Raw genomic sequence first — 15392 nt, forward strand, 5'->3', positions numbered from 1 at the left:
TATTACTCATCCTATCGCTGCATATAGCCCCTCTCAATAACTCCTCGTATATACGACCTCCATATAACCCTCCTCTACCCTCTACACAGCCTTTATTTATACCTCCTTTATTGGAATCTTTTATTTGAAGCCGGATTACTTTGGTCGAAAAACCCCCCTTCTAAATTTTATGTGGTTTGTACTCCTTTCTTCCATCAGATAAATGGTCGTATATTTTTGACTCGATATGTTTAACAGTCCAACGTCTTATTTCCCCAAAAGTCTTTCCAAACACTCCGAAGTTCATCCTTCCCGTAATGGTGGACGGTGACAAGTTTGTGGAAGGCACATCGGTTGTAATTGATCCGGTGTCCATTGAATATATTTGCTGGCGGAGGGGTTGGGGGGATTTGTAGCTCGTATAAGCAAATCCCCATAAAGGAATCTTCCATGGGAATGACCCTAATAACTTGCGCTACGTCATAGATCTTTTTTGCCATATCAACGGAAAATACATACCCCGGCCCAGAGCAGTAGGGAGGGTAAGTGTTATTGGGATAGACTTCCGCAGGAACATACCACTTGTATGCTTTATCCCTTAAAGGTCCTGTGTTTCTGACAATGTACCCTGTAAAATAGTTTGTACGGACTGGCAGCCCGGGGCGCAGGAGTTGATGGACGAGATAATTCACGTTGAGAAACATATCGTTGTCTATTTTTATTGCGTAACTGGCGGTGGGGCAGAATTTCATTAACCATTCCATTCCCATAAGGGTTTTAAGAGTCAAGTTATAATAAGTATCAAGAAAATCCTGCTGTATAATATCACCGTAGGTACGACTTTCCTCGTACAGAAGTTGCTGTACAGCATCCGATGCGACGGTGGACAACCCGACCAGAAAAACCGTCACCACGTCCTCATAGTTACTTTCACTCCCCCATGTTTCTCGAATGGCGTTCCGTGTCATCACGTCATGGCACTGGCCAATCACCAAGAGAACGAGGAAGGGATTCCGCTGTGAGCATTTATCGCGTGGGTTGATCAGGAACTGGTAGGGGTATGGGTATGGCGGTGCTAAGGGATGTCTAAACGGAGGTGTCTTATTGACAGGTTTTTCCGTTTTATGCGTAATCAGTTTTAGTTGACTTCCAAAAATATTGGTTTCCATTTCAAAGAAGAAAAGTAGTCCAGAGGCAGAAATTAGAATAAAGATAGAAATCTTCAAGTAGTAACTTCTGAAACACTGTTCTTTACCCATGTCCACCTCCTGTAGTCCTAGGAAAGGCAGAGAAACAAATAGTATGATTAGGAACGACAATATTAAAGGGCCAAACTTAACCCAGTTCTAAGAGCTGTGCGTTTAGAAAAAATAAATGCAATCGGGGGGGAAAAAAATCAGATGAGACATATAGTAGACGCATGTTCTAGCCAAACAAAACATACCAAATATTGTCCACATATAGACACGCATATTTGCAAATATTTCTGCTTTAGACATTTAATTTTTATAATATTAATATGAATAATTGGACTTGCCCCAGCACCCAGATTGCGCCTTCGGGATTTGCTCCAGCGCACAGAGGGCAAAGGGGAAAGATAAAGAGAAAGAAGAGACGCAGACGGTGGTGGGCTAGACAAATAATCAGGCCCGGACTGGGACAAAAAATAGGCCCGGGCATTTAAGCCCGAGCAGCCCATATTTATTTATTGTTAAAGCCCACCCTTCATGTGCCATCTTTGCATTTACTCATTCACACAAATCATTAACACATTCATTAATGCAGTCTCACAAATCATTCAAGCAATTCATCCACACATGAATTCATTAATTGTCATACGCATTCACACAATTCATCCACACATTTCTTCATTCATTCATTCTCATACGCATTCACACTACCCCCTCTCCCCATCTTATCTGCCCCTTCTCACTATGTTCCCCCTTTTCACTATGTACCCCCTCTCTCCATTTCTCACTATCTAACCCCCCTCTGCCCCTTCTCACTGCACCCCCCTCCCTCACCCTACTTACCTTGTTGCCGGAGCAAGCAGCAACTGCGGCCGGGCCCGCAGCAGGACCGGACTGACTGGGCCTATGCGGCCTCTACGGCCGCATTAACGCAGGGCAACTGCGACCGGGTCCGCCACTCTAAGGGGTCGGGAAGCCCCCACCAGGGCCAGCCTTAAGGGTCTGCGGCCGCACAGGGCTTACATTAAAACATCGGGGGGGGGGGTTAACTTTATTTAACATCCTCCATGTTAAATAAAGTTTTTGTTAACTTTATTTAACATGGAGGATGTTAAATAAAGTAAAAAAAAAAAAAACCCCGATGTTTTAATTTAAACCCTGTGCGGCCGTACACCCGTAAGGCCGGCCCTGGTGGGGGCTTCCCGACCCCTTAGAGTGGCGGACCCGGTCGCAGTTGCGGCGGGCTTAAGGGGCAGGTGCCCCTTATGCCCTGCGTTAATGCGGCCATAGATTCCGCATAGGACCGAACTGACTGGGCCTATTTTAAGGTAGGGGCCTGGAGCTGCAGCTCCATCAGCCCCTAGGACAATCCGGCCCGGCCCACCGATGGCCAAACCAGGCCTGCTAATAATAATAATTAAAGTGATGATCAGGGGCTAAAAAGTATATATATCGGTTAATACAGACAAAATATATAGTGAAAAAGTGTTTAGAACAGTGCTGCGAACACTAGAGGTTGTCACGGACCGGGTGAGCAGGTCTGATAGGAGCCCAGGTGCAGGGGATACGAGGGGCTCCTTCTGTACCCCACGATGCATGATGGCTTGGGGTTGGTACAGACAGGCGCAGGAAATAAATCACAGACAGAAGATGCGGATAATGGTTGTATTTCAGATGATGGTACAACAACATATAAACCAGGAAAGTCTCTTGGCTGGAAGCCCTCGGGTTGGGGCACACACGGCAGAAAGCCCTCTGGTTGGGGCACACACGGCAAGAAGCCCATTTGCAGGGCACACGGCAGGTTGCCCACTCGCAGGGCACTCAACCAGGGAGCCCAAATGCAGGGCACTCGACTTGGGAGTCCACTAGTGGGGCGCTGGCCGCAACTCAGGAACAAAACAGGAGCAGATCAGGAACCAAAACGGGTAGTCCTAAACGTCAATGTCAAGGCCCAGGCTGAAGGGCTGGGCAGGTTTATATAGGCTGGCTTGATCAGGTAATAAACTGCAGCTGGACATGATAATCACTCTGAGTGGTTCAGAGTGACAAGAGCGGCCACTAGAGGTTGGAAACGGGAAACGAGCAGCACAGAGTGAGGATAATTCCTATCAGCAAACGGTGGACGTTACAGAGGTACAGCCCCCTATACCACAAGCAATATTCAATGAAAAGCAAAAACAAAAAAAAATATATATATATTGAACTTATGAAGTGACAATAAATTGAATTCCACCAAAAACAACAAAAAGTGTATCCCACAGAAAATAAATTTGAGCAATACTTATCATATTTCTCTTAATTGTTAAACAGGACATCCATCCGTGGTGTCACGGGAACATATTAGCGTGTGAAAAATAAAAAAAACGGACAGAGATCATAGTGCTTTCCGTCTTTAGGTGAATAGATGTCAGATGTGAATAGATAGTAACGCACTCGCAGGTTGCTCGGACTTGTTCGGACACACTACCTGTCTCCGACACAACGGGCTGCTGACAAACACTTCAGAGGTTTCTCTGCCATTCTAAACCATTCTGACGATGCTCTTTTCCCCACACTAGGTCAAGAAAAAAATGACTACACAGAATAATATGTAATATAAGCTTTCAGGACATCGGAGATCTCTCCTCCAGATGGAACAAAAAGAGACCTGAAAGCTTATGTGATGTCACATCTTTTTCTATGAAGTCCATTTTCTCTTGACTTAGTATAGAAAAAGAAAATTCCATCTCCCAGAAAACAATGACTTGTTAGAGGTAAAAGGTATTTTGAATTTCAGCCGTGAGAAAAGCACCGTTTGGGATATAATCGTGTAAATTATGAAGCAGTCTGCCCCAGACGGTGTGAGAATCTGCCCATTCACCCTGAGATTCGGGGAAAACTCTTTAAGACTTGAAAGCAAACTTGAAAGTTCTCTGATATGGAAATGCCTCTGATAGAACAAACTTCTAGGTCAATTCTGCCTTCTGGTGATAACCAGGGATACCCTGAACTTCAGGTCATAAGAAAGATTTCAAAGCAGCAGTGACACCTAAAGTTTGTCCAATTATCAATTTCCGTCCTTTAAATATCAAGGTTTTTTTCCCAGCAAATATTCATTACAGCAATAGATTTCCATCAAATTAAATTAAAAGGTGCTTCACCTCCCTCTAGCTTCGATGGTGGTCATGTACCGCTCCTTAGTAATAGCTGCTAAGAAAAGCTCTTTTATGTACTATACTATATTTTTCTAAAACTTTTTCCAAACCTTTGGGTCCAAGACTCCTCTGGAGAAACTACTTCAACTAGTGTATAAAGCAAATGCAAAGATTTATGAATGGGCCATAAATGATTAAGAGTAACAATACGATTAAGAAAATGGATCAGAATAACGACATTAAAAATTTTGGGAAAGGTATAGTAACAAAAAACACCAAAAAGTTTTTGACCAATAATATAGAAGGGAAAAGATACAGAGAAAAAAAGGAGATCGGCATTTTATCCTTTGTAGTGGAGTCTTACCTCTCAGGAATCCTGCAGCTACTGGAACAGAAAGAAGAAAACACAATGGGTCAGAGGATCTAGGCGTGTAAACTCAGGGTGGAGACAAAGGTATTAGCATAAACACGTATGAGAACACGCATACATGTAACAATGGCAATCCACCAAGTAAACTTACAGGGGATGCTTCACATTTTCAGCTGAATTTAATAATTTAACAAAATAAGGCATTCATTCCTAATACCGCTGAATGGCCAAGCATTTTTAATTCTGTAAAATGTGGCCTCATTCATAATTTTTCAGGGAACATTTAATTGTCATGTAATACATAAGCAGACAGTGGTAGTTTGTTGCCATAGAAACAAAGTTTAGAAGCCCCAATGTTTTTTTTTTTTAAGTGATTGAAACTTCAGAGAAAACTAAAATTACAAATCCGTTACAGTGTATTTGCTTAACTTGGGGTACTTTGACATAGGGGCCGGCTAAGCAATATATGGCCATATAGTGTGACGGAAACGCCAATATTTACGCAGGGCATAAGGGACACCTGCCCCTTAAGCCCGCCGCAACTGCGACCGGGTCCGCCACTCTAAGGGGTCGGGAAGCCCCCACCAGGGCTTACATTAAAACATCGGGGGGGGGGGGTTAACTTTATTTAACATCCTCCATGTTAAATAAAGTTTTTGTTAACTTTATTTAACATGGAGGATGTTAAATAAAGTAAAAAAAACAAACCCCCGATGTTTTAATTTAAACCCTGTGCGGCCGTACACCCGTAAGGCCGGCCCTGGTGGGGCCTTCCCGACCCCTTAGAGTGGCGGACCCGGTCGCAGTTGCGGTGGGCTTAAGGGGCAGGTGCCCCTTATGCCCTGCGTTAATGCGGCCATAGATTTCGCATAGGCCCAGTCAGTTCGGTCTTGACTGGGCCTATTTTAAGGTAGGGGCCTGGAGCTGCAGCTCCATCAGCCCCTAGGACAATCCGGCCCGGCCCACCGATGGCCAGTCCAGGCCTGCTAATAATAAAAATTAAAGTGATGATCAGGGGCTAAAAAGTATATATATCGGTTAATACAGACAAAATATATAGTGAAAAAGTGTTTAGAACAGTGCTGCGAACACTAGAGGTTGTCACGGACCGGGTGAGCAGGTCTGATAGGAGCCCAGGTGCAGGGGATACGAGGGGCTCCTTCTGTACCCCACGATGCATGATGGCTTGGGGTTGGTACAGACAGGCGCAGGAAATAAATCACAGACAGAAGATGCGGATAATGGTTGTATTTCAGATGATGGTACAACAACATATAAACCAGGAAAGTCTCTTGACTGGAAGCCCTCGGGATGGGGCACACACAGCAGAAAGCCCTCTGGTTGGGGCACACACGGCAGAAGGCCCTCTGGTTGGGGCACACACGGCAAGAAGCCCATTTGCAGGGCACACGGCAGGTTGCCCACTCGCAGGGCACTCAACCAGGGAGCCCAAATGCAGGGCACTCGACTTGGGAGTCCACTAGTGAAAAACACTATGGAAAACACAATGAGTCAGAGGATCTAGGCGTGTAAACTCAGGGTGGAGACAAAGGTATTAGCATAAACACGTATGAGAACACGCATACATGTAACAATGGCAATCCACCAAGTAAACTTACAGGGGATGCTTCACATTTTCTGCTGAATTTAATAATTTTTTAACAAAATAAGGCATTCATTCCTAATACCGCTGAATGGCCAAGCATTTTTAATTCTGTAAAATGTGGCCTCATTCATAATTTTTCAGGGAACATTTAATTGTCATGTAATACATAAGCAGACAGTGGTAGTTTGTTGCCATAGAAACAAAGTTTAGAAGCCCCAATGTGTTTTTTTTTTAAGTGATTGAAACTTCAGAGAAAACTAAAATTACAAATCCGTTACAGTGTATTTGCTTAACTTGGGGTACTTTGACATAGGGGCCGGCTAAGCAATATATGGCCATATAGTGTGACGGAAACGCCAATATTTACGCCTTAGAAAGGTGTTTATTAAATGGTATTCTCTGAGCATGGGCTGAGTTCTTGCTTTGTAACTGTCGATTGAACCAGCGGCATCACACAAAACGCTGACCCTACTCTCCATGTATGTACCCTGTTAGGGATCTTTGCGTGGAAAAAATGTATTGCACATGTTTGCACGGTCAGTTGCCCGGTGCCCACATTCATGCTCCTTCACTCTCACTCACACTTTCATTCCCGATCACTCTCTCACGATCTCTAAACGTTTCCCTACCTTCTCTGCCGACCTCTTAGAAACATAGAAAGTGACGGCAGATAAGAACCAGTAGGCCCATCCAGTCTGCCCGACCTCTGAGTACTTTCCTTTAGTACCTGCCCTTATCCTATATCTAGCTTGGCTTTATGCCTATCCCATGCTTGCTTAAATGCCTTTACTGTATTAACATCTACCACTTCTGCTTGAAGGCTATTCCATACATCCACTACTCTTTCTGTAAAGTAATATTTTCTGATGTTACCATTAAACCTTTGCCCCTCTAGTTTATGGTTGTGTCCTCTTGTTGTGGTAGTATTTCTCCTTTTAAATAAATTATCTTCCTTTTATCTTGTTGATTCCCTTTAAGTATTTAAATGTTTCTATCATATCCCCCCTGTCACGTCTTTCTTCTAGGCTATATATTTGTTAAGATCCTTTAACCTGTCCTGGTAAGGTTTATCCTGTAATCCATAAACCATTTTAGTAGCCCTTCTCTGAACTTTCTCCAACATTTCTATATCCTTCTGGAGATCCGGTCTCCAGTGCTCTACACAATACTCCAAGTGAGGTCTCACCAGTGATCTGTACAACGGCATGAGCTCTTCCCTCTTCCTACTGCTAATACCTCTCGCTATACAACCAAGCATTCTGCTAGCATTACCTGCTGCTCTACTGCATTGTCTGCCTACCTTTAAATCCTCAGAAATAATCACCCCTAAATCCCTTTCCTCGCACGTTGAGGTTAGGACAGCACCAAATATTCTATACTCTTCCCTTGGGTTTTTATGCCCCAGGTGCATTACTTTGCATTTATCTACATTAAATGCCAATTGCCACAGCTCTGACCATTTTTCCAGTTTACCTAGATCGTTTGCCATTTGGCTTCTTCCTCCAGGAACATCAACCCTGTTGCAAATTTTTGTATCGTCAGCAAATAAACATACCTCTCCATCAAGACCATCTGCAATATCACTAATAAAAATATTAAAGAGAATGGGTCCAAGTACAGATCCCTGGGGTATCCCACTGGTAACAGGACCTTGTTCTGAATATACGCCATTGACTACAACCCTCTGTCACTCAGCCGCTGCCTAATCCATTCAACAACATTGGGATCTAAACCCAGAGATTGCAGTTAATTTATGTCTTCTATGTGGGAGTCAAAGGCCTTACTGAAATCCAGATACGCAATGTCTTCTGCACCACCTTGATCAATTACTTTAGTCACTCAATCAAAAAAATCTATAAGATTTGTTTGGCAAGATCTTCCTGAGGAAAACCAATGTTGTTTTTGATCTTGCAATTACTTTAGTCACCCAATGAAAAAAATCAGTAAGATTCATTTGGCATGATCTTCTTGAGGAAAACCCATGTTGTTTTTGATCTTGAAACCCATGTGACATCAGATGTTCAACAATCCTTTCCTTTAACATGGTTTCCATTAATTCCCCCACTACAGATGTAAGACTCACCGGCCTGTAGTTGCCCGACTCTTCCCTACTGCCTTTTTTTGTGAATGGGCACAACATTCGCTAATTTCCAATCCCCAGGGACAACTCCCATTACCAATGATTCGTTAAATATATCAGTTAACGGTTTTGCTAGTACACCCCCAAGCTTTTATAACTTGGGGTGTATCCCATCAGGTCCCATCGACTTATTTGTATTTACTTTAGACAACTGAAGTAGAACCTCCTCCTCGATAAACTCACATATTTCAAATGATTCAGACTTTTTTCCCAACTGAGGTCCCATTCCCTCATTTTCCTCTGTAAAAACTGAACAGAAATATTCATTGAGGCAGTCAGCTAAACCTTTATCCTCTTCTACATACATTCGTTTTGTTTTTAATCTAACTAATCCTTGTTTAGCTTTACTTTTCTCATTTATATATCTAAAACATGTTTTATCTCAATTTTTTACTGAGAGGGCAATTCGCTCTTCTGCATGTGATTTGGCAGATCTTATATCTTTCTTTGCCTCTTTCTGCCTAATTTTATAGATCTGTTTATCTTCCTCACTTTGGATATTTTTGTATCTACTAAAGGCTAACTTCTTGTTCATTACGATTTTGGCCACTTCTGCAGAGTACCACAGCGGTTTCTTTAATTTTTTACTCTTACTGACCAGCCTAATACAATTTTCTGTTATCTTCAATAAAACAGCTTTTACAAAATCCCATTTCTCCTGAACGCCATTTAGATTGTCCCAGTCTGATAATGACTCCTCTATACATTTTCTCATTTTAGAAAAGTCATCTTTTCTAAAATCTAAAACTTTTGTTTTTGTGTGGTGTGACTGAGTCACTGTTCGTATATTAAACCACACAGACTGATGGTCCCTAGATCCCAAACTTTCACCTACAGAAATATCTGTTAACAAATCTCCATCTGTGAACACTAAATCCAATATGGCCTCCTTACAAATTGGTTCCTCAACTACCTGTTTTAAAGATAATCCCAGTAAGGAGTTTAGAATATCCAAACTCCGGGTACAACCTGCTACTTTCATTTTCCAGTTCACATCAGGGAGATTAAAGTCACCCATGATTATAACATCCCCCTTCACTGTCATTCTAGCTATTTCCTCCACTAGTAGATTATCTAGTTCTTCTACTTGTCCTGGGGGTCTATAAATCACACCTATGCGAGTTACTTTACTTTTTCCAAATTGTACTGTAACCCAAACCGACTCTATGTTCTCCTCACCAACTTGTATTAAGTTAGATTTTATGTTATTTTTAGACTTGTGCATTCGTCTTCGGGCGAACATGAAAACGAACACAAAGAGTGCGTTTTCGTGTTCGTTACGAAGAGACACCGAAGAGAAGACAGCGGCGGTAAACCGTAGGCGAAGACGAAGACACACACCATGAAGATGTTCGTGATCGTCTTCGTCTTCGCCTACTAATCTCCCCGGTCCCTTCCCCATCTAACTTACCTTATCTTCGCGGCATCGCGGCAGTTCACGGAAGTGGAAATCCGTAGGTTCGCCGTCAGGGGTTACAGGGCAGTGCGAATGAGCCTGTTGGTCGCCTACAGGGACCTCCTCTGGCATCAACCAATTGCAGATGACCAATAGGCTCACTCACACGGCCTTTGTAACCCCTGACAGCGAACCTATGGAACAAAGGACAGGTATCACAAAGAGTATCTCAAAAAAACAAGGATTAAGGCGAACTGGATAGTCAGTAACAAAGCAACACCAGGGTGCTGACAGATAGCATTTCCAGATTTTTAAATCCGATGCCAGCTCAAGCCCCCAACCTCCATCATAGCTGCACCTCCAGGTGTGCGTCAGAGGCACGGCAGAGCAGTGAGGCAGAGACCTCGCACTCCCACTGCAGGACCTCTACAAGGTAAGTGAACTACAAAGGGGGGTAGATAGTGAGAAGGGAGGGACAGGGGGTAGTAAGAGTATTAAAATAAATAGTGAGAATGAGTGAGAATATTAATGAATTAATGTGTGGATGAATTGTGTGAATGAGTGAGAGTATGAATTAATGTGTGGATAAATTGTGTGAATGAGCGAGAGTATGAATTCATGTGTGGGTGAATTTATGAGAATACATTAATGAATAAATGTAAATGATTTGTGTGAATGAGTGAGAGAATAAATGATTGTGTGAATGAATTATGTGAATGAAAGTGTGAATTAGTGAGTGACTGTAAAAATATTTGTATGTATCATAGATGTGTAATTGATTTGTAGAAAGGCAACCATAGGACAATCAGGGTGTTTAAGCCTTGGGGACCAAGATGGCACAGGCATGGTGTTTATGGGACAAAGATGGCATAGGACTAGCTGTTTGGGGACAAAGTTGACTAATGCTGGGCTGTTTGGTGACAAAGATGGCAAGTCCTATGTGTGCTGGTCAGGTTCTATGTGGGCACTGTGGATGACAGAGCTGGCTAATATTAATATATATTGGTAGCAGGGTGTAATATTAATATATATTGGCAGCAGGGGCTAATATTAATATATATCGGCAGCAGGGGCTAATATTAAAGAATAAAAACTAACTGCCAGTTCAGCTGTTATTTTGAAATCATATTTCAATCACGGTCTTTATTTCAAAGAGTGGCACAAATAAAATGTGGTCACCCTAAGCAACAGTGCCCCTGCGATCACCGCGATTGTACCAGGTACGTCACAGAACCAATGATCACACTTGGGCATGACGTACCTGGTACGTCACCGGACATGAAGGGGTTAAATTATTATGCATTCCCTTTTCATTATTACTATTTGTCTTTATTTATTCTATTTCTATGAATATTACGTACCATACTTATCCCATTTAAAAACAGGTCTGTGTGTTTTTTAGACGGATTGTCTTATAAGATTTTTCATATAATATAATGGAGTTTTTTTGACAGCTATGTGTACATCATGTGTATGTGTTCCACCTCTGGTATCTTGACCCTATCTACTAGTCAAACACATTCTCCCTTTTCACACTGCCTTGTGGTAAACAGTGTAAACACTAAAATGTCTTTAATTGCTTTACTTGTGGCTCCCACCATTGACCATTGAACTCTTTCAATGCCCAACAACATTGAGGAGAAATCTTGGGGCCCAGCATAAACATAGTACAGGGCCCCCTCCCCTGTCCCACCCAATGACCCTCCAATGGCCCTGTCCCTATATCACACATTTTATATATATATATATTTATATAAATACACAAACACGTCACACCGGAGGCTAATGGTTCCCAGGAATGGTCATAAATCAAGACTAAAAAGGACCACCACTGGTAATATAATATTGAACATAATGATCCTGCTGTAGACATCAGCATGACCTTTTGAGATACTCGGGGTCTCATCCCTGTCCCTGAAATTTCAAGGAAATGCAATAAGTTCCATATAATAAGAGTTCCTTATTCTCAGGAGCGTGAAGGGCTTTATCCTGTATAATTAGAAGGTGAGGTGCTCCAAAAGTGGTAAGGCCACTCAGTAGACAGTTGGGTCCCTAATCTTCGTCTCCAGATCTCTGCAATCTGATAATTGCAATGGTGATAAGATTTGTGAATATGGCCCAATTTAGATATGATTCACTTAAAGCAGCCAGTCAGTGTCAGGAAAGCAGTCCCATTGAACTAAGTAGGAGTGCTCTCCAGAGCAATCAAAAGATGGCAGCACTCTTATGCTTCTGGAAACAAAATAAAATGGCTGCAAGAGGGTCTTTCCAGATCCTCCTGAGACCTCTGAGTTCCCCATGCAGGTTGATCACAAATACTCAGTAAAATAATGTATGCAGTAGCGTACCTAGCGGGGGGCAGGGGGGGGGGGTCCGCACTGGGTACCGCTCATCAGGGGGGTGCCAACTTGCCGGCACCCGGCACCCCTCCAGAGACGACAGTAATGTCCGCCGCTGGAGGAGCAGGCTCGCAAGGGAGCGGTATCGGAGGTCTTTAGCAGACCTCCGGCTCCCTTGAGTGATTTTAAGCCCGGCTTAAAACCACTCAAGGGAGCCGGAGGTCTGTTAAAGACCTCTGATATCGCTCCCTTGCGATCCGCGCGGCAACAGCTGCTGTGCGCCGGGATTTGTTGTCAGATCCCGGCGCACAACACTGAAGCCGCCCCCACTGCCGTGCGTGCCCTCTGACCCGGAAGAAGACAGAAGAACTGAAGAAGAGGAGCGAAGAGGAGGAAAAGAAGCTGTAAGGAGAAAAGAGGAAAGGTAGGAAAGCATTCAGTGAGTGAGAGTTGATTGGTATATGTGTGGATTGGTAAGTGTGTGCGGATTGGTAAGTGTGTGCGGATTGGTAAGTGTGTGAGAGTGATGGGTGTTATGCTGTTCCATTTCCAATGTATTTTTTATTATATAATTATGCTCTAGTACATCATAACTCCCATCACTCTATACTGTTCCATACAGTGGCAGAGCTGGGAGACAGAGGCCTTGCACCCCCACCGCAGGACTCCTGAAAGGTAGGTGAACTTCAAAGTGGGAGAGGGTAGATAGTTAGGAGGGGGTAGATAGGGAGAAGGGAGTGAGACGGGGGGATAGGGGGTAGATAGGGAGAAGGGAGTGAGAAGGGGTAGATAGGGCAATCATACTCCTATCATGCCAAGTCTGGGAGTACATCCTGGAATCTGGGTATGCCTGGGCATGAGAGAGAGAGAGAGAGAGAGAGAGAGAGAGAGAGAGAGAGACTAAATCATTTCGGAGCAAAACGACACACAGAATTCAATGTTGTGTGGCAGGGGAGGGGGGGCTTACTACCCAGATCTGATAAGAGAGGGTGAGATGTTGTAAGTCAGAATGATTCAACAGCAAGAATAGAGGACTCAATGTCGATTTGGGTTTCCTATCCCACTACACAGGTTTTACATAACCCCCCACCTGCTATGTGTACTGTATTTTTAAGTGCACCATGTTCATCTATATGTACCTGTATATATGATAACATGTGTAGACATATACATTCCCATCCCTATATTCATCACTGCATGTGAGCACTAGCATCTTATGGTATTATTTTTTTTTTGTCAATTTATCTTCAGCAGTGCTGTGTTACTTACTTGAAATAAAAGTGTTAGATTTTTTTTGGTGCGGTGTGGGGGGGGCCATATTCGGTTTCGGCCAGGTAAATGCTGCATTTTCGGTTTCAGTCCAGAATTAGTTTCGGTGCATCCCTACTACTAATGAAGTGGTAGGCCTACACCACATCAATGTTTGGCTTAGTATATAGTGATAGGAGTTATGCTGCACTATTGTCAATGTATAGTGATTGACACTACCCCCGGCTATTTTTTTTTTGGAGCAACAATGTATGTCATTAAATGAACGGTCATGGAGCTTAATACACGGTAATCATTGAAGTTTAACAAAGGAACGATTAGTACTGTTGACTTTTCAAACAGTGAAGGGAGAAAGGTACTGTGTCCGGAGATCAATTAATTCACCAGTCGCTCGTAAACTAAAAGTAGGTTGAGTTGAATTATCATAGGTCAACTCGGAATCTGGCCTCTATTTTGATACTACACAAACATCTATTCTTTTCTCGTCTGGTGTATTCGCTAAATGGTTGTTTGCTAGAACTAATCCATTTTGTTAAAGATCCCTACATGCTGACTTGGGTAAAAACCAACCCCAGGGAGAAAAAGGGCTGAGCTGACCCTGGATACAATGAAGTATTCAAGCCAACCAGTGTCACGAGCTGAGAACACAGGTTGATAAGGAGCCCAGGTGCAGGGGATACGAGGGGCTCTGTCTGTACCCCACGATGCATGATGGCCTGGGGGTTGTTACAGACAGGCGTAGGAATAATCCACAGACAGAAGATCAGGATTTAAGAGTTGTATTGTAATATGGTGGTACAACAATATTTACAAAGAAAGTCACTCGGCAGGAAGCCCACTTGCGGGGCACACGGCAGGAAGCCCACTTGCGGGGCACACGGCAGGAAGCCCACTTGCGGGGCACACGGCAGGAAGCCCACTTGCAGGGCACACGGCAGGTACTGGAACAAGGCAGGTACTGGAACAAGGCAGGTACTGGAACAAGGCAGGTACCAAACAGGTAGTCCTCAAACATTATTGTCAAGGCCCAGACTGCAGGGCTGGGCAGGTTTATAAAGGCTGACATGATCAGGTAAGCCACTGCAGCTGGACCTGATAATTAGTCTGAGAGGTCCTGAATGGCAAGGGCGGCCACTAGTGGCAGGAAACGTGAAATGAATAAGGCAAAGTATAAACAAGTCCAGCCAGCGCATGGTGAAGCGTTACAACCAGCAGGTTATTAGCCCAATCTACTTGCGCTGAGGTGCGGGGTTTTGAAGTAAAGAAGGACGCAGGGTGCTGGGGCATCAGGATACTTTCATGCCCTAGAGTAATGTCAATATGCTGGATGACGAAACTATTCCACCCCTGGGGGTAGAGGAATCTAAGAAAATTTCACTATGTTTTCCCAGTTGGCGTGTCACTAAATTGTGCCTCTTTATATCTACGTACTTCTATATTTCAGGGGGGAGTAGAGACCCTATTAACCCAGGAGAATGAATAATTGGCCTAGGGATGTTTATGGATATTTAGGATATTGTGGAAATTCTGGACCACTATGAGATAATAGACCCCCACCACTCCGGCAAATGGCCATGGAGGTAGATGGGTTTGGGCGGCGCATCTGTCAGGGCCAGGGCCGGACTGGGGATGACCGCATGTTACTTCTCTATGCTTAAGGCAGGTAGGGTAAGTATGGAGCGCTGTTAGCCAGCGACTCACCCGGCAATGGCCTGCTGTTCCAGATAGGCTTGGTCAGGATTAATTATATTACATTTAATTATCCTAAGCCCACTCTACATGGGGTAGGAGAGTAGGTGGGTTGGTGGTGGGAGAAGAGAGAGGGCAGTTGTTAGACTTCTCATTTGTACATTTTTTTGCACTATTTTATAAAAACTTTCCGTAACATTGGAGTTTGCCCATTAAAAGGAAAATTGGCGTGAGGGATTGTGGGAACGTTTTATTCCTGCAGGTGCCTAAAGCAACC

The 15392-nt window shown here is 43.6% G+C and overlaps 1 protein-coding gene across 1 annotated transcript; it reads right to left on the bottom strand.

Moving 5' to 3' along the window:
• Positions 1–230: 230 nt before the first annotated feature.
• On the bottom strand, positions 231–1148 carry LOC149277924 (beta-1,3-galactosyltransferase 2-like). The gene has a single exon (XM_089502560.1). It carries the CDS (start codon positions 1146–1148, stop codon positions 231–233), a length of 918 nt encoding a protein of 305 aa, XP_089358686.1.
• Between the last annotated feature and the right edge of the window lie 14244 nt (positions 1149–15392).

This window comes from Sceloporus occidentalis, unplaced genomic scaffold, assembly GCF_023333645.1.
Source record: "Sceloporus occidentalis isolate IW3139 unplaced genomic scaffold, rSceOcc1.0.p SCAF_205, whole genome shotgun sequence".
Lineage (NCBI taxonomy): Eukaryota > Metazoa > Chordata > Lepidosauria > Squamata > Phrynosomatidae > Sceloporus > Sceloporus occidentalis.